Genomic DNA, 16,666 nt, shown 5'->3' with positions numbered 1-16,666 from the left:
GACGTTGGTTTCTTAGGTGGCAAGCCCAGATCTGAGAGGAAGTGCAGGGATCAGGGATCTCAGGGAAAGGTTCTTCCCCCAGAGGGTGGTTGGCACTGACCAGGCTCCCCAGGGCAGTGGGCACAGCCCCAAGGCTGCCAGAGCTCCAGGAGGGTTTGTTGGGGTGGGATTGTTGGGCCTGGTAACTCCATCCCTGTAGATTAAACTGCTGGTCAAGGGAGACTGAAAGGAGAAAACATGGACCTTGTGCTTAGAGATGGAGATTTGAAGGGAGAATGTGCAGTGAGACATCACTGTGTCTACTCAGAAACAGTTTCTGTGAGTGTTATCCAGAGGTTTGCTGGGGGGGATTTGGAAAGGAGGGTTCTGCTCTCATCATAAAATCAGCTGGATTTTAGCTAAACTTCAGAGACAAAGGAACAATGTTCTGGGCTGCTTTTTTTTTTTTTTGCCCCCTTTTTTTTTTTTTTTTTTTAATTTGTCTTGCCAAAACCTCACAGTTGGAGACGTTTTAAGCTGGAGTTTCCGTAGTGCTGCTTCTGATCCCTCCAAGGAAATCTGCACAGTCATTTGTGCAATTGCACCTCTGGAATGTGTCAGAGATAAGATGAGCTCGAGGTGTTTAAAGCATCTCCCCAAGTGTGTTAGCACTGGGTTTTCCCTGTGGGCATGTCCATCGGGAAGCAGGAGCTGCCCTCAGCTCATTCCCTGGGATGGGGCTGTATCCAGCGTCTCTGTCCCTGTGGGAATCTGATGCTCATCGGAGTCGTGGTGCTGGCCAGGTTGCTGCAGCCTGTTTTGGTGACTGTATCACCTGGGTGTTGGTTCCTGCTCCCAAAATCAGCCCGTGATCCCACAGCAGCTGGAGACTTCACACCTCCTGCTCCTGCTCCTCCCTGAGTTTGCAAGGGGCAGGTGGAGAATGACATTTAGACAAAATACCAAATTTCACTTTGGGGGGAGGGATGGAGAGAAAGGGAACGTTATTACTGTTCTGTCTGGACATTCTCTTCCTCACTGAAGTCAGCCGGTGTGGTTGGAAATGCTGCTGGTCCTGCTGAGCAGCGAGGGGCAGCGGCCTGTGGGGTGAGGGAATGGGGAAGGGGCAGCGGCCTGTGGGGTGAGGGAATGGGGAAGGGGCAGCGGCCTGTGGGGTGAGGAAATGGGGAAGTGAGGCCGGAGAGAGGCAGGAAGCGGAACAGAGGGCTCTGCTTTCATTTTCTGAGCCGGCTTAGGAAGGAAGGGGCCGAGGAAGGGGCCACAACTCAGCGGCATCACGAGACCCGCTCTGCTCTGGGACCACGAGAGCAGCGGGGCTGCTCGGAGGGGGCTTGTTTTGGGGTGTAAATCTGCCCCCTGTGTGTTGGTGTGAGGAGCAGTCGGCAGCATCGGTGTGGTGGGGACAGTTAAAGCTCTTGGTGAGGCCAAAACCCCCTCAGAGCCTTGCCAGGGTCTGTGCACAGTCCCTGCTGTGCTGGTGGTGGAATCCCACCCAGGAGCCCTTTTAGAAGCCCTTAAGTATAAAAAGAAAAATAACTCATCCCATATCAGGCTACTGGGGTCATCCAGCAGGTATTGTCCCCAAAATCAGGTGTGACTGGGGCTGTGTGACATCTCCACTGGGGCTGTGTGACACCTCCCTGCCCTGGAGGAGCTACCTGGCTGTGGGTGCACCCTCAGAGCCCCAGAAGGGCTGTGCTGAGGGGGGAGCACCCCAGAGACCTGGGTTAACAACACGTCTCTGGATGTGCCATCCCTTCCTCCTGTGGACTAACCATCCCTGTCTCTCTCCCTCTTCCATCCTTATCTCCTGTTTCCATGGCTGTGTCTGGGTTCTCCCAGACAGGACGTGCTGGGTGCAGCTGATGGTATCAGTCAGTGCTGGCACAGGGGCTGTCACAGGCTGCTGCTCTGCTGTGGGGGCTCTGCAAAGCCAGATTTCTGTAGAATTTGAAAGACACGGGGTTCCTAAACACTTATTCTTTCAGTCTGATCTTACAAACCGTGGGTGGAGGAAGGAGGTAAATAATTAAAACCAGACTCACCCACTTTCCCTGGTTTTCCTGCGTTTGGCTCTCCCGCCTGGCAGGGCTTGCTGGGCTCATTAATTTGTGTGGACTGTGCTATCCAAAAATTGGACATGGGGTGGGTCCAAACCAGCCAGCCCGGGGCTGATGCCCCTCCTGCCCCTGGCAGAGCCACTGAGGAGAGACAGGGCACGATGGTCTCTGATGTGGAGAGGGATTGAGAGAGCCCTGTGCAGGGCAAAGGGCTGGATCCAGCCCCAGGGGATCCGGGTGTGATGAGGGTGGTCTGGGCTCTGTGTGGAAGCTGCTGTGAGGTTACAGCTGAGCTGGGCTGTGCAGCTCACAGGGTAACACTGGGGTGCAATTTGAAATCCTGGGTTTGCTCCCCAAAGACTTGGGAGTCCCGTGACGGGCAGGCACTTCTGGTCTGATCTCACGGGGGAGAGGGGCATGAAGAGAGAATGTTTTAGGTCTGGGGGCTGCACCCCTGTCACCTCTGACCCTTGTGGCCTGCAGGACCCCTCTGAAAAGAGGGGTGGGCTGCCTTCTTCCCTCCCTTCCCTCCTTTCCCTGCCTTCCCTCACCACCTCAGTCATAACATTACTCACAAACACCCAGGAATAATTCCTTGATCCTGCATGGACAGAGGTTCTTTCCACAGCAACTGGGGCAGCAAGAGGGGGCCTGACCACTCCTCCCACCTCCCCAGACACCCTGGGAACACAGGACAGGACACAGGGAAGGCTCGGAAACCTTGTATTACAAAAATAAAAGAGCGCCTGGCGCAGTGTGAGGCGGAGCCGCCGCGAGGCTCCTGCAGAACGTACCAGTGGAAGGCAAATATAAAAAAGACACTGTTACACAGTCGCAGGGCAGCGTCCTGGGGGCTGAGCCACCCCAGCTGAACTGAGCTGATGTAAACCAAGGACCCTCGTTGTCCAGAGCCCCAGCAAGGCAGGATGGGGGTGGCAGGAGCTCTGCTGGGACTCACAAGCTGGTTAAGCCCCCAGATCATCTTTTCCACGGTGACAGGCCTGAAATGTATGAACAGGGTTGGGGGTCCCAGGGCGGTGGGGAGGGGTTGGCAAGTGCTTCTGGTCTGATCTCACGGGGGAAAGGGGCCTGAGGAGAGAGAGCTTAAGGTCTGGGGTCTGCACCCCGTCACTTCTGCCCTGTCCTTGTGATCCGCAGGACCCCTCTGAGCACCCTCAAAGTGGGGTGGGCTGCCCCCCTGCCCTGCCCTGCCCTCCCCTCCCGCAGGTCCTGCTTTACATCAGCTTAGTCAGTGCTGGCTCAGTGCCCTCGGGCCCTGCTGGGCTCGGGGGTGGGTGGGCTGGCCCCACTCACGCCGACTTGGTGCCGCTCTCCACCTCCTTGTGCACCCACAGCTCCTTGTGCTGCTTGCGCCCGAAGCCCTCGTCGTAGTTGCCTTTACTCTTGAAGAGCTGCTGGAAGTGGGGCTTGCAGTAGAACTCCCCGTGGAGGGCGGCGTAGCTGCCCAGGCTGCGGAGGGAGGGCGGGGTTAGGTGGGCTCGGGGATCTGGGGTTTGGGGACACCAGGGCAAGGGAGGAAGGAGGAGGGAAGGTGCAGGAGGAGACCCTTAAACAGGGTAAACTGCTCCCTCCAGCCAGTGCAGGCTGTTGGGGGCTATGAGCAGGTCTGTAGAGGGGGAGGTGTCTCCAGGGAGCTCAGCCTTGGCTCTGAGTGCTCTGGGAGGAGGCTCTAGTGCAGCTCTGTGTTACCCTGGGGCTGCTCTCGAGGGGAAGCCTCTCTCCTTCCATGCCAGGTGGGATTTAGCTGAGACTTGGGAGCAGGTGGGCAGATTCTTTGCTGCCATGAGTGAGCTGGGAGGTCTTTGGGCACCGCCCAAGCGAGGGGCTGTGATGGGTGAGGGGGGTGGGTGCAGTGTTGGGAAGGGTTTCCCCCACCCTGGCTCAGCAGAGTTGTGGTGACACCTGTCCCAGCACAGGCCCAGCCCGGCTCACCTGAGCTTGGTGTGGCAGTGCTTGCAGCAGAAGCAGGAGTTGTGGAAGACAAACTTGTCGGCCACCAGCCGCTCCATGGGGTACACGGTTTTCTGGCAGGCAGTGCACATCTCCTTCACCTGAGCCTTCAGGCTGAACGACTGGGCAAGGGGACACCAAAGGGAGACACGGGATGAGGAAGGAGTGTGGGATTCCCCATGCCTGGCTCCCATCACAGCCCTCTTCCCTGATATTTGTGCTGCCACTCGCTGGAGCGTTGGTGAGCGTGAAGCAGCCTCACCTCCCCCCTCCCTGGGCCACCCCACTGATGCTGGGCTGGACTGGTGCTTGGGCCTGGGGTGTTTGGTCCTTCTCCCCTCACCAGGAATCAGTAGGATGAGGCACTGACACAGAGAAGCTGTGGCTGCCCCATCCCTGGAAGTGTCCAAGGCCAGCTTGGACGGGGCTTGGAGCAACTGGGGATAGTGGAAGGTGCTTTTCCCAAGGCAGGGGGTGGAACTGGATGATCTTTAAGGTCCCTTCCAACCCAAACCACTCTACATGACGTGGTGAAATCCCAGGTACCTTGGAGCGCTGCACTGTGCTGCCTCCTGAGCTGCTCTTTGCCTCCTGAAAAGGGAAGGAGAAGAGAAATCAAAATGAGAGCTTGGCCTGACATTGAGCTGTGCTTGAGGAGGAGGGGAGGAGGATTGGCACAGGCAGCTGCTCTGCAGGACCCCGGGGCACACCAGCCCCTGTCACAGCGTGGTGACCGTCCCTGAACTCACTTGCCCAGAGGCCACGACATCTGTCAGGTCCTGGCGTGTGTTACTGCCTGTGCTGTGGTGCTTTTCCCAAAGAGAGAAGGAAGAGAGGGAAATAGAGGAAGAAGGGAAAACATGGACATTTTGCAGAGAAGGAATGGAGCACCAGGCAACTGTGGAACTTCCAGGGGCAGAGCAGCCCTTATCCAGCAGGATCATGGCACTGCTCTGTATTTTCCATGGCCAGGTAGAGCAGAGCTGTTTTGTGGTGGCAGCAGCATCCACACATGGAGCCAGGAGATGTCACAGCATTGGCATTGCAGGGTAAGAACTGTCCCCTGCTGAGCAGCTCTCACCAGCTGCAGGCACTGATCCCTGTCCTGGGCCACCCAGTGCCACCACCGTGCACATCCTGGGACTCACATCATCCCTCAGGAATAACAACAGCACAGCTCCCACACCCCTGGGGACAGCAAGGGCCTGTGGCAGGCAGAGAGAGGGAAAGGACTTGCTGAGCTGCTGCAGACAAGCCCTTGGCAAAACCCATCTGTGACCTGCACTGGCAAATCCTCACCTGTGGCTGATGCACCTACCAACAGCAGCTCTGCTCCCAGGTGCTGCTCCTGCTCCCTCCAGCCAACACCCACCCCCGGGCTGCAGAGGGTGATTAACTCCTCTTGCTGGGGGTGCCCAGGGCTCCAGCAGTGCTGCCATATGGCCTTGCCTGGGCTCAGGGGGTGGTGCCCTGCCTGTTCCCCCAGGAGCTCCTCACTCTCCCGGAGCTCTGGTGCTGTTCCCCCTCGGTGGATGTTTTGTTTTGGAGTTTCCCTGCCCTGTTCCCAGCCCCTCACGCTGCTGCTGCTGCTGCTGTGCAGGAAATGCCTCCAAGGCCCTGCAGGCTCAGGGGGGTGTGGGGAGAGCAGAGGGGCAGTGAGTGAGGGCAGAACTGATGATGTGCTCCATGGGGTCTGCAGCTTGTGGGGGGCAGATGCTGCTCCAGCACCAGGGCAGAGAGACCCAAATGCTGAGGTGCCCTGGGATTTCAGGGCAGAGTCTTGGTAAATGCTCCTTCATCTGCAGCTGCAACAGCTCCTCTCTTCCCAAATCCCCCCCACTCGCGTCCTCACCCTCCCCACACCCACCGCGCAGGTCCCGACAGCCCCCTGGGAGTGTTTCACCCGCCTTTGCACTCATGGAAATTCTCCCTCCTTCCTTCAAACTGTCAGGATCAAAGGGGCCATCACACTTCAGCAGGTCACCCTCAGGGCTGGCTCACCCTCTGCACTGCTCGTTCCCAGGGTCGGGGCACTGTGACCCCAGGATGTCACCCCAGGACATCTCCCCGCTGTCCTTGTCCTTCCCCTCGCTGCTCCTTGGCTCTGCCTGGCCAGTGCTGCCCCTCTCTGCCCCCAGGCTGATCCCCCACCCCCCCCGTTCCTCCCTCTCTGCCCTTCCCCATCGTTCCTCCTTTGTATTTTTGGAAACAGTTTGTCTGAGAGACGCACAGGAAACTCTCCCCTGGCTGAGCTGCCTCCTCAGACGTTTCCCAGCTGCTCTCCCTGACTCAGGTCAGGGACGTGATTTTCCTCTCCCTCCCACGAGGCTGGAAGCAGGAGCCAAAGTCAACAGTGGGACACGGGCAGCGGGGAGGCTCCGGCCGTGTAAAACCAGTTGCATCCCCTGGCAGTGGCAGAACAACCGCGGGTGCTCTCCCGGGGTCAGGATTTAATGCGCTGTTTCCAGGCTCAGCTGAGCCAGAGCTGAGGAAAACGCTGCCTCTCTGGAGCTGGGATACATCCGTTCCCAAGGCTGCAGCAATCCACCGCGGCTCGTCACTTCTCGGCAGCCTCCTGGCTCGGGGCAGGCTCTCTATCTATCCCGTATCTGATCTATCTCCCCTCGGGGAAGGGCCGTATCCTGTCCCAGCAGGAGATGTTCTTGAGCCTTTATGTTTTTCCACCTCCGATTACTGCGGTCCTAAGCAGCTCGAATGCTCTCAATTGTGATCACGGAAAGCCATGGAAACACAAACAAACAGAGGCAACTGGAGATGAGAGCGGGGTGAGAGCTCTGGATGGACCCGAGCCTGGGCGCCGGCGCTCGGAGTGCTCAGCAAACAGCACCTTCTGCTGGAACATTCCTGTCCCCAGCTCTGCTGTTTGAGCTGCAGTCACTGTGCCTCTGATCACCCTGAGGTGTCAGGCCTGGAGCACAGCTCCTGTACACAGCCCTCCCTCCCTCCCTGAGGACCAAAACTGGGGTGCAATTCCCACACAAACCGCGGGATCTACGTACATGGGCTGGGGGTGGGCTGGCGGCTCCCGTGGCCTGGAACATGATTCCTTCCCCTCCTCTGTCTGATTAGTCCTGAGCTTGAAGTCTGTGGGTCGATGTTCCCTGGGTAAGACAGCCTTTTTGCAACACCTGGAAGGAAATGTCAACAGCAGCAGGGTTGGTTTCATCACCCCAAACCCAGCAGCTCTGCAGGAGGTGGTGTGTGCTCGGCTCTCTCAGAGCAGCCTCGTTGGTCTGAGAGATTCCTGAGGGAGCCAAGAGGTTCAGGCACACCAGGCTGGACCAACAGACAGGAGATGCAGGTCTGGGACACTGTGATAGGGAGCTGGAGAGTCTGGGACTCTGAGTACCCTGGTCTGGTGGAAGGTGTCCCTGCCCATGGCTGGAGGGTGGAATGAGATGAGCTTTAAGGTTCCTTCCAACCCAAACCAGCCTGGGATTCTGTGATCTGGGGCGCTGAGCTCAGTAGCTCCAGTCCTCTAATCTCATACAAAGATAATCCCATACAAAGATCCTGGGCTGGGAAGGGAGAGGACTGCTGGGAACATGATCAGAAGGTGATGTGATGGCTTGTGCTCCAAACCCACACGTGGAGGCAGCTACCAGGCAATGGCCAAGCCGAGGGAGCAAAACCAATGCCCCGTGTTTCACTGATGCAGCCACTAAAGGACTGGTGTTGCTGGAGGAAGGACTGTGATTTTAGTCTAATTTTAGCCCAGAAAAGTCTTGCTGATCACAGCTCAGCAGAGCGAGTGATGGGGATTTTGTCTTCTCTGGGGAGCCCACGTCACCTTCAGGCTGAGCCCTGTGAGCTGTGGCCTCGTGTGATGAGCTGAGTGCCCGGGAGGATGGGGCTGACAGGGACCAGCACAGGAAAAAAACCACCAGCACTGCAAATCACCCCTTTTGGTAAAAAATAGCTGAAAAGGCACTGACAGCTCCTCAGGGGTTTTTCCCCACCACACTTTACCTTCAAAACACCCGTGAAAGATCAGCCCTGGTTTGCATACACGGCACTGAACTGAGGGGTTGAGCGAAGGGAGGAGCAAAGCAGGGAGGAGGAGGGTGAAGGGGTAGCTCTGCAATGATGGGGATGAGCTGGGGGATGGAAAACCAGCACCACCCCTCCTGCCTGAGGCTGCTCTCATCTCCTGCTGAACCCCCTCAGCCTCAGACTGTCACCTCAAAAACTTTCCTGCTGCCCAAGGGCTGTGATAGACCCTGAGAGAGCCCCGAGGGCAGAGATATGCCAGGGTGAAGGGCTGGGGGCAGGGGGTGTCTCCTCAATGCCCACCTCACTGGGACATTTGCCGACATGCCCTGGGTTTTGGGGGCTCCTTGGCTGCCAAACAGCTGACACCAGGCTCGTGTTACACCCAGCAAAGCACCCAGATCTCGTGGCTGCTCTCAGAGTTGAGAGACCTCTGCCCCAGGTCCTAGGGGTGCACAGCCCTCATCACAAACACTTCTCAGCCCCATCTGAGGCATGGCTCTGTTTTACCCAGATCATTTCCCGTCCCTCTGCGGTTTGCTTGTTATTTCCTGCCCTCCCAGCTCGCTCACAGGCAGCTGCTGCTGAACCCAGAGTCTGCTGGGGCCAGTGCCCAAACCCACAGCCCCTCTCTGCCCCCGTTCCCTGGGACAGGACCTTCCCTTCGTGATCCTGGGGTCTGTCAGGTGCCTGCAGCCCAGCTCAGGCCAGAGGGGAACCTGAGGAACCCAGAGAACCTGCTGTCCCCGCCCCACAGACGCCTCTGGCACAGATGCACAACCCTCCCCCTTCCCACCTGCCTTTCACCTTCACCCCGACCTTCAACACAAATGTTTGTCCTCCCCCTGCTTCTCTTCCTCCTCCCTCGCAGCTCATCTTCCTCCCCTACCCCAGCCACCTCCTGCCCCTCGGTTTTCCCAGTCCTTCCATCCTCCCCCTCTTGCCCTTCCCCACAACCTGGGCCAGTGGGAGGTGTCCCTGCCCACGGCAGGAGGTTGGAACGAGATGAGCTTTGAGGTCCCTTCCAACTCAAACCACTCTGTGATTCTGTGACAAACACACGGTTTCTTTCACCTACTATTTGTTTCTTTGCTTCTCATTCCCCCAAACCCCATTCCCTTCAATTCCTCCCCACTTAGCCTACCCCATGGCTTGATGTTCTCCACCCAGCCCCGTCCTCCATCCTCTCCACACCCCTCTGCCCTCCACACATGTGCCCTCTCGTGCCCTCCACACACGTGCCCTCTCGTGCCCACGCTCTCCCCGCCGCTGTCTCTTGGCTCAGGGTGCAGAGAGCCCCTTCAGGCACAGGAGCAGGAGTTACCAAACCTCCTTCCTGCCGAAGGGCAGGAGGCAAGAGCAGAAATCTCGAAGGGGAAGGGTGTGCTGAGCGATAAGGGAACCAGAACAAGTGAGAGACTGCAGGAGGGTTTCTAGGAGGCTCTCAGCTGCTCTCATCGTGCTTCCAAGGAGCGCAGGATGGGATTTGAGCCCAAGGCAGCCAACACCAGCCTGATGAGTGGAAGAACACTGTGGCACAGGCTTTGCTTAAAGACATGCTGCCACACTGACATGGCAAAGCCCTCACAGTGGCTCGGGCAGCCCTCTGGGCTGTGCTGTGAGGAGCACAGAGGGCACCTCTGACAAAGCCAGAAAGCCAAGGCCAAGGCTCCAGGGTGGAGGTCGGCACCATGACTAGACCTGCCTGTTCCAAACCTCTGTTCCCTAAAGCCCTTGGCCGCTTATGCAGCCTGGGAAGAGCAGGAGTGAGGACTGTGCCCTCCTGGTCATGCCACCAGCTTCAGGTGTTTGGCTCAGGACAAGGTGGGAACACCTTTGCCCTCCAGCCTCTGTTCTTCCTGCCCCTCCTGGGAGCGACTGACAGCTGGTGTGGACTATAAAACATCTTTCCAGGGGATCTGGGCTCGTGCCATCTACCTGGGGTGACGGAGCAGCTCCTGCTGGGAACACTGATGGCCACAGCATGGCAGACAGGGAGGTGGGTCTCGGTGTGGCACCACAGCCAGGGGGATGCACTTGGTGCCTGACCTGCCAGTTCTGCTGCCCAGGTCACCACCAGCAGCTGCTGGTCCTGCTCTGGGGGCTTTTTGGGTGATCTCAGCGAGCTGGTGTTTGAGTCAGGACCTCAGGGTTGGAATTTGTCCATCACCCAGAGGGGACATGTGCCTGCTGCCGTGTGGAGCAGCCGGAGCAGTGCTCAGCTGCCTTTTAGCTCCAAGCAGGAACAGTTTGGAGGGAGAAAGGCAACATCCTTCCCAGAAGCTGCTTGATCACAGAGCTATTCCCTAACATCTCCCCTCCCTGGCGCAGATGCAGGGAGAGGGAACACCTGGGGTGGCCCCTCAAGGGAACTCCCTGATCACAACGTGCCTCCAAAGGATCCCACAGCCAGGATGGGTGTAGGGAGCCTTTCCCTCCTTTCTCTCTCCAGTGGGGTCATACTGGCTACCCCCACTGCTGATCCAGCTGCTCCCAGTGCCCCCAGTGCCAACCCAGCTGCTCCCAGTGCCCCCACTGCTGATCCAGCTGCTCCCAGTGCCCCCACTGATGATCCTGCTGCTCCCAGTGCCCCCACTGATGATCCTGCTGCTCCCAGTGCCCCCACTGATGATCCTGCTGCTCCCAGTGCCCCCACTGATGATCCTGCTGCTCCCAGTGCCCCCACTGATGATCCTGCTGCTCCCAGTGCCCCCACTGATGATCCTGCTGCTCCCAGTGCCCCCACTGATGATCCTGCTGCTCCCAGTGCCCCCACTGATGATCCTGCTGCTCCCAGTGCCCCCACTGATGATCCTGCTGCTCCCAGTGCCCCCACTGATGATCCTGCTGCTCCCAGTGCCCCCACTGGTGATCCTGCTGCTCCCAGTGCCCTCCCAGCAGCTCCCAGTGGGCCCCAGCCCCGTGCTGGCCGTGGCTCTCTGGGAGCCGCGGAGTTTCCGGCCCAGGGAAGCAGCAGCGTGTCTGTGGAGGGCCAGAGGCCCCTCTCTGCCATCTGGTTCCCATTACAGCCCTGGGAAGGGTGTGTTTCCTGCAGGGATCACTCCCCCACGGCAGGGGCTTTCCCAAAGGCAAAGTACAGCGTGGGGGATCCGGGCCCCTTCCTCCTCCATCCCCCAAGGACATGGAGTGTCCCCAGCAGCACAGCGAGGGAAGGGCAGGGGCTCGACACCTTGAAGAGGCTGTCAGGGCTTTCTCCCAGGAAATACGGGCTGTTTTGGGATGGATGTGGGGCTGGATGTGCCCCAGATCATGTGCAGGATTAGTGAAACCCACGCACACAGCACAGCACTGACCCTGCAGCTCCACGGCCAGCCCAGCCCATCGTCCCTCTCAGCAGGACGGTGAGAAAAGGAGGTGAAGAGGAGGTGGAAAAGCCTGTCCCCAGAGCCTGGGAATCACCCAGCTCACTGCCCATCTGCAGCCTTGGGGGTCTCACAGTTGACCCACACCATGAAACAAAGTGTGTGAAGAGCCAGCATCAAAGAGGAGAGTGCCAGAACCGGGCACAGCAGTGCCAGGGAAGGGGCACAGTGGGATGATGGAGCCAGCCCAGTGGTCACGGCTCCAGCTTCAGCCACGGAAGCCCTTCATTCAGCTGCAGGTCTTGGCTCTTGCATGGCTTTGAGCCAACCACTTGACCTCACCAGTATTCAGGACCAGGGCAGGTCCCTGCTGGGTTGGCACGGGGTGGAAGACCCCAGGGAGGAGCATTTGGACATTCTGGGATTACCACCACCCTGCTCATCCCATTTCTGGGGGGGGGTGGGCCCATCCCTGCACCCCAGGGCCCAGCTCTCCCTTCCACCATCCCGCTCCTCTAATCCCCTTTCCAGCCACGTCCTGTGCCCGGGCTGCCTCTTGAAAGGCTGCCAGTGGGCAGGAAATCTGCAGCCAAAATGCTGAGGGATGCTGACAAGGAATAGTTGTGGGGAGGAACAGGGCTGCCTTTGTCAGGGCAACAATGGGGGACCCACACGGGCGAGGGGGGAGCCCGAGGGAAGCCCCTGCCCACCCGCTCCCCTCTCCCACCTTCACCCCTGCCCTGGCTGCTCTCCCCTGAGCAGGAGCTGGAAGGACCAGGGCCAGGGAGATTGGGCTGGTTCCCTGCCCCTGCCTCCCAGCGAGGGGGCAGATGTGCCAGGAGGATGCTGCAGGGATTCACTGGCTTTCCAGAAGCAGAAACTGAGGCACTGAGCAGTTCCTTCCTGGGATCGTGGCCATGTTTAATGGCATCCATTAAAAATCATGGTCCAAAGGGAGTACCTGCTCCTTGGGAGCTCCTGTCTCTCTAGGGTCTCAGATAAAGCAGAGAAACTCTGCTGAGGGGGTGGATGAGAAGAGCCTTTTCCAGGCAGAGACAAATCCTCAGTAGTGCCAGAATGAAAACTGCAGGTTGAGAGGTTCAGGCTGGACATGAGGCAGAAGTGCTTCCCTGAGAGAAACCTTGGGAGCTCTGCAGAGTGGCACTAATGAGGTGCAATATAGACCTGGTGCACACAAGCACAGTAGGCAAACAGTAGTTCATGCTCCTTCCCTTCCCCTTTTCAGCTTTTCCATTATCTCCTCCATAAACCACCTGGAAACTTCACCTCGTGGTTTCCTACATAAATGCACATCCATTTACCATTATACATTATGCCTCCAGTTCTCCTTCCACCATATATTTGCCTCTCAGTGGATTTGTGATGATAAATCACATTCCTTATCAGTTGGTTTTTTTTTTTAGCAGGAGAAGCCAATCCCTTTTAACCTGTCCTCTGTCCCCACTTTGGTGGCCTGACACCAGCAGGTGAGCTGACCTGGCTTCTCCACACTGTGGGAGCTCTCAGACCTCGGAATTCTGGTACAAAACTCCCTTGAAAACATCTGGCCTGATGTGCCCTTACACTGTGGAAGGATCCAGGTGTCCTCCTTCCACTTGGCTCTCTTTTCCCTCTCCTCTCTTCTCTCTCCACCTAAAATAATCGTTTCCTTGGGGCACTGTATCACGAGGCCCTGTTGTTTCACAAGTCATTTATCATATCCAAGGAAGACACTGAGCCAACGTGACATGATCTGTGTAAAAACCACCCAGCATTTCATTCTGCTTCCCAACAGCATGTCTTTGATTACTCTTCCAGGACCTGTTCTAGAAACCAACCTTTCCTCGTACTCCAATTAATGGATCTGTAATTGCCTGTAATTTCCTCTCTCCTCAAACACAACCCGCCAATGTTATGTTGGCTGATTTCCTCTCCTGGAATATCACCTGTTATCCACCAGACTTCGGACTGGCATTTCCTGTGGTGGAGTCCCCATCCCTGGAGGGATTTAAAGCCCTGTGGATGTGGCACCTGGGGACGTGGGTTAGTGCTGGGGGAACGGTTGGACTCGGTGATCTTGGAGGGCTTTTCCAACCTTGATTTTGGGGGTGAGCCCATCTCTTGAACCCTGAGAGTTCCCCCCCAAGAGTTTTTGCTGTTTCACCATCAGCAGATGCAGCAAGAGCAAGAGTGAGGCCTGTTCCAGGCACCCCAAAACACAGCACAGCCCCTTTCCACAGTCCCTGCCTCCACACAACCCCTACAAGAGCTGCTGTTTGCTGCCCAAATGCAGAGTGTGTAATTAAAAAAGCCACCAAAATCATATTTATAGTTAAATCTCTCCACAGATCATTCATTCTTTGTGAGCTGCCCTATTTCCAACCTTCACCTCCATCCTCCCTTTTAGGATCCAATGTACCATAGAGCCCAGTGTAGGACCTGGTGCTCTGAAATTCATGGCACACATTCCAGTGTGCCAGGAAAAGCAGTCCCTGGAGAGGCACATCAGAGGGTGCTGAGGCACCTTGTGTCTGAAAACCCTGAGCTGGCCATATGGAGAAGGTTATGGGCACACCAGAGGAGTGAGAAATATGTCTAAAGTGTGCTTAACATTGATATTGCAATAATCCCTTCACCCAGATTTAATGTTTTCCATCTCAGAGCTTTGGCTAACAGCGAGGTAAGCGCTGCAACCCTCCCAGACAGCTCATAAAAATGACTTAACTGGGAAGGAAAAGGCAGAAGGCACCTCTGGGGGAGGACATGGCAGCTGCCTGGCAATGGCCAACAACCCTGCAAGGGCTGAGAGAAAAGGAAAACAAAAACTCCACCACCACGCAGGACCAGGGGGGTGGTTGAAGCCTCACAGAATTGACCAACCGAAGGAAACCAGAAGAGGAACTCCCTTCCCTAATGAGAAGTCTCGTGGGATTTTCTGTCGACCAAAAAAGGTCAGGAACCCAGTTTTGAGCTGCAAAAAACTGAAGATGCATCCAGTCACTTTGCAAAGCCCAAGAGGTTGGTTCTGACAGGCCCTCTCTTCGGAACTGGGAATTTGCTTCTCCCATTTAAAAAAGGACACGAGCACTGGGGCTGTTTCAGACTAAGCTTGGTCGGTTTCTCTGCAATTATTTTGTAATCTCTGTTAATAATTCTGCAGATGTGCTACTCCTGGCCTTAAACACACGACAGCTCAGCTGAGGCACCAGATGTCTTCCCTGCGAGAGCCCTCACACGACGCCTTCAGTGGACAAAGCACGATTTTCAAGGCTGAATTATCACGTTTTTTCGAAACCAGTGGTCGCCCCGTGAACAAAAATCACCAGAAAATTGATCATAAATGTGATCTACAAGGTAGCTTAGCTGGTTTCAAGCGATCCAAGGGGATTAGACAGATCAGACTGGCTCAAAACACGGTAGTTACAGCATCAAACCAGGACTTGGGAGAGCTGGGCTTGATTCCCAACTCTGCTGCTAATTTTTTGGGTGGCAGTGGACAATCAATTTCATTTTTTCTGTTCCCTTTTCTCTGCCCCCCCCCGATGAAAACAGAGCTGCTCTCCTTTGTGAAGCCCTGGGAGATCCCTGGCTGTTAAGGGTTATGTCAGAGCTCGGGGCATTTGTGTTGTTATTAAATCTCACAGTCATGCAACAGCCTCCCCAGGGAAGTGATGAAAGACCTGTCGCTGGAAAGGTTTGAATCCAGGCTGGATGAGGCGGTAGGAGACACACCATCGGGAATTAGCAGGCATTAACGAAGGGGGGATAAGGGAGTCGGGATCTAACAGGTTTTTCTTCCATCTCTGCTCTTTCTGATCAGCTTAATAAAATGGATCTGTCCAGCCCCCCTCCGGCATGTGCTGCAGCACACAACAAAGAGGGAATTACAGCCCGAACGGGGAGGGGGAGCCCCGAAATTTGCACCCCCAGACACCCCTTGCAGCGGATCCAGCCAGCACAGGCCTCTGCTCGATCCGGAGGGGACCAGCCCTTTGCTCCCCGGCTCACACCGGGCACGGGGGGCTCGTCCCCCCCCCCCCACAGCATCGCCCCCCAACAGGCTCCCGGAGCTCCGGCAGCACCTCTTTGCCCCCACCTGACCCCGGCCCAGAACAGCCCCCCTTGGGACCCCCCCAAACCTGCCTCCCGCGACCCCCTCGGCCGAGCCTCCTCCCAGAGCGGAAAGTTCCCGGAGCGCCCGGATGGTTCCTCCTCCTCCCGGGGGGCTGCCCGGGGCTGGGGGGGAACGAACCCCCATCTCCCGGGTGGCTCCAGCGGTGCCGCTTCCCGGGGTTCTCCCCTCCCTTTGCATCCCTCCCTCCTCTCCATCCCTTTCTCCCCGGCCGCCCGCCGACCGCTCTTATCCCTCCCCACCCCCGAGCCCCCCGCGGTGGGCAGCGATCCCGGGGATGGGCGAACCCCCCCTTTCCCATTTCCAGGGACCATCATTGTCTCCCGCCGGCTCTCCCGCCGCCTCCCCATCGCGTTGTTCTCCCGGAGCCCGGGCTCACCGTACGCCTGGGGGATGCCAAGCGGGGGGCTCAGGGGGTCGGGGGGGGTCCGTGCCGGTGCTGGGGGGCTCTGGCCGCCCCTCTCCCGCCGCAGGGGCCGGGGCTGTGGGAGCGGGAGCCGCTTCCTGCGCGCTCCCACCGCCGCCTCGCAGCCCTTTTTATCGCGGGGCCGCGGCAGCGATTGGCTCCCGGCGCCGAACCGTCTTCCAGCCGCTCGCTCCTTTGTGTGCAGCCAACCTCTAACCCCAAACCTTCCCCAGCCCCTCTCCTCCCGGCTCCCTCTCCCCGGACCCCCGCGGCCCCTCCCCGGCTCAGCGCTGCCGACCCCCCGAGCGTCTCTTTCCGCTTTGTGGCAGTGTGGGTGTAATTACCCCCCCCCCCGCCGTAATTAGCTTTTCCATCCTCTCCCCCTCCCTCCAGATTGGCTTCGCTCCAGACTTTGGACGCGGCCTTGGGCTCACCCACCCACTCATGGAAGGTTTCCCGCGAGCATCCCAAAGGATCCGTCCCTCCGGGGTCTGTGAAAGCCGAATTCCTCCCACCCTGCAACACACACACACCCCTCAACAAACTGTTTGCAGAGGAAGAATCTTATCAGGCAGCTGCAGAAAAGGGGAATCCCATTGCTCCCCACTTCTCACCTCCCAGGGGAGCAGAGCTGAGCGGTGATGGCTTCAGAAATCCGGGTTTTATTCCATGGAGAGCTGGCGTGGAGCGTGGGAGCGGGGCCGTGTAAGGTGGGCGGCAGATCTGTCAGGGCAGGGTCTCACAGGGCAAGGAAAAAGCACTA

At 57.7% G+C, this 16,666-nt stretch overlaps 1 protein-coding gene across 5 annotated transcripts; it reads right to left on the bottom strand.

Moving 5' to 3' along the window:
• Nucleotides 1-2,767: 2,767 nt before the first annotated feature.
• LIMD2 (LIM domain containing 2) lies at nucleotides 2,768-16,609 on the bottom strand. 5 transcript variants are annotated; one of them, XM_032711537.1, is made up of 5 exons: nucleotides 16,518-16,609; nucleotides 7,052-7,180; nucleotides 4,578-4,622; nucleotides 4,014-4,153; nucleotides 2,768-3,530 (listed from the first exon to the last, which is right to left on the bottom strand). In XM_032711537.1, the coding sequence occupies exons 2-5, from the start codon at nucleotides 7,091-7,093 to the stop codon at nucleotides 3,371-3,373; spliced, it is 387 nt and encodes a 128-aa protein (XP_032567428.1). In that variant the 5' UTR covers nucleotides 7,094-7,180; nucleotides 16,518-16,609; the 3' UTR covers nucleotides 2,768-3,370. The 5 variants fall into 5 exon arrangements, with proteins under 5 accessions (XP_032567428.1, XP_032567427.1, XP_032567424.1 ...); XM_032711536.1 differs by lacking the exon at nucleotides 16,518-16,609 and adding an exon at nucleotides 16,342-16,449; XM_032711533.1 differs by lacking the exon at nucleotides 16,518-16,609 and adding an exon at nucleotides 15,877-16,122.
• Nucleotides 16,610-16,666: the final 57 nt, after the last annotated feature.

The sequence above is a fragment of the Chiroxiphia lanceolata genome, chromosome 26, assembly GCF_009829145.1.
Source record: "Chiroxiphia lanceolata isolate bChiLan1 chromosome 26, bChiLan1.pri, whole genome shotgun sequence".
Taxonomy (NCBI): domain Eukaryota; kingdom Metazoa; phylum Chordata; class Aves; order Passeriformes; family Pipridae; genus Chiroxiphia; species Chiroxiphia lanceolata.
The sequence above is the reverse complement of the archived record's forward strand: the minus strand, read 5'-3'. Positions and strand labels throughout refer to the sequence as shown.

Bases quoted from the DNA above. Each gene is read 5' to 3' on its own strand.
- LIMD2 (XM_032711537.1), bottom strand. From the start codon at position 7,093: ATGTTCCAGGCCACGGGAGCCGCCAGCCCACCCCCAGCCCAT. The intron at 4,154-4,577 runs GTACCTGGGATT...CCCCTTGCCCAG, and splicing joins GCACAGTGCAGCGCTCCAAG to TCGTTCAGCCTGAAGGCTCA. The intron at 3,531-4,013 runs GTGAGCCGGGCT...CTCCCTCCGCAG, and splicing joins CACTGCCACACCAAGCTCAG to CCTGGGCAGCTACGCCGCCC.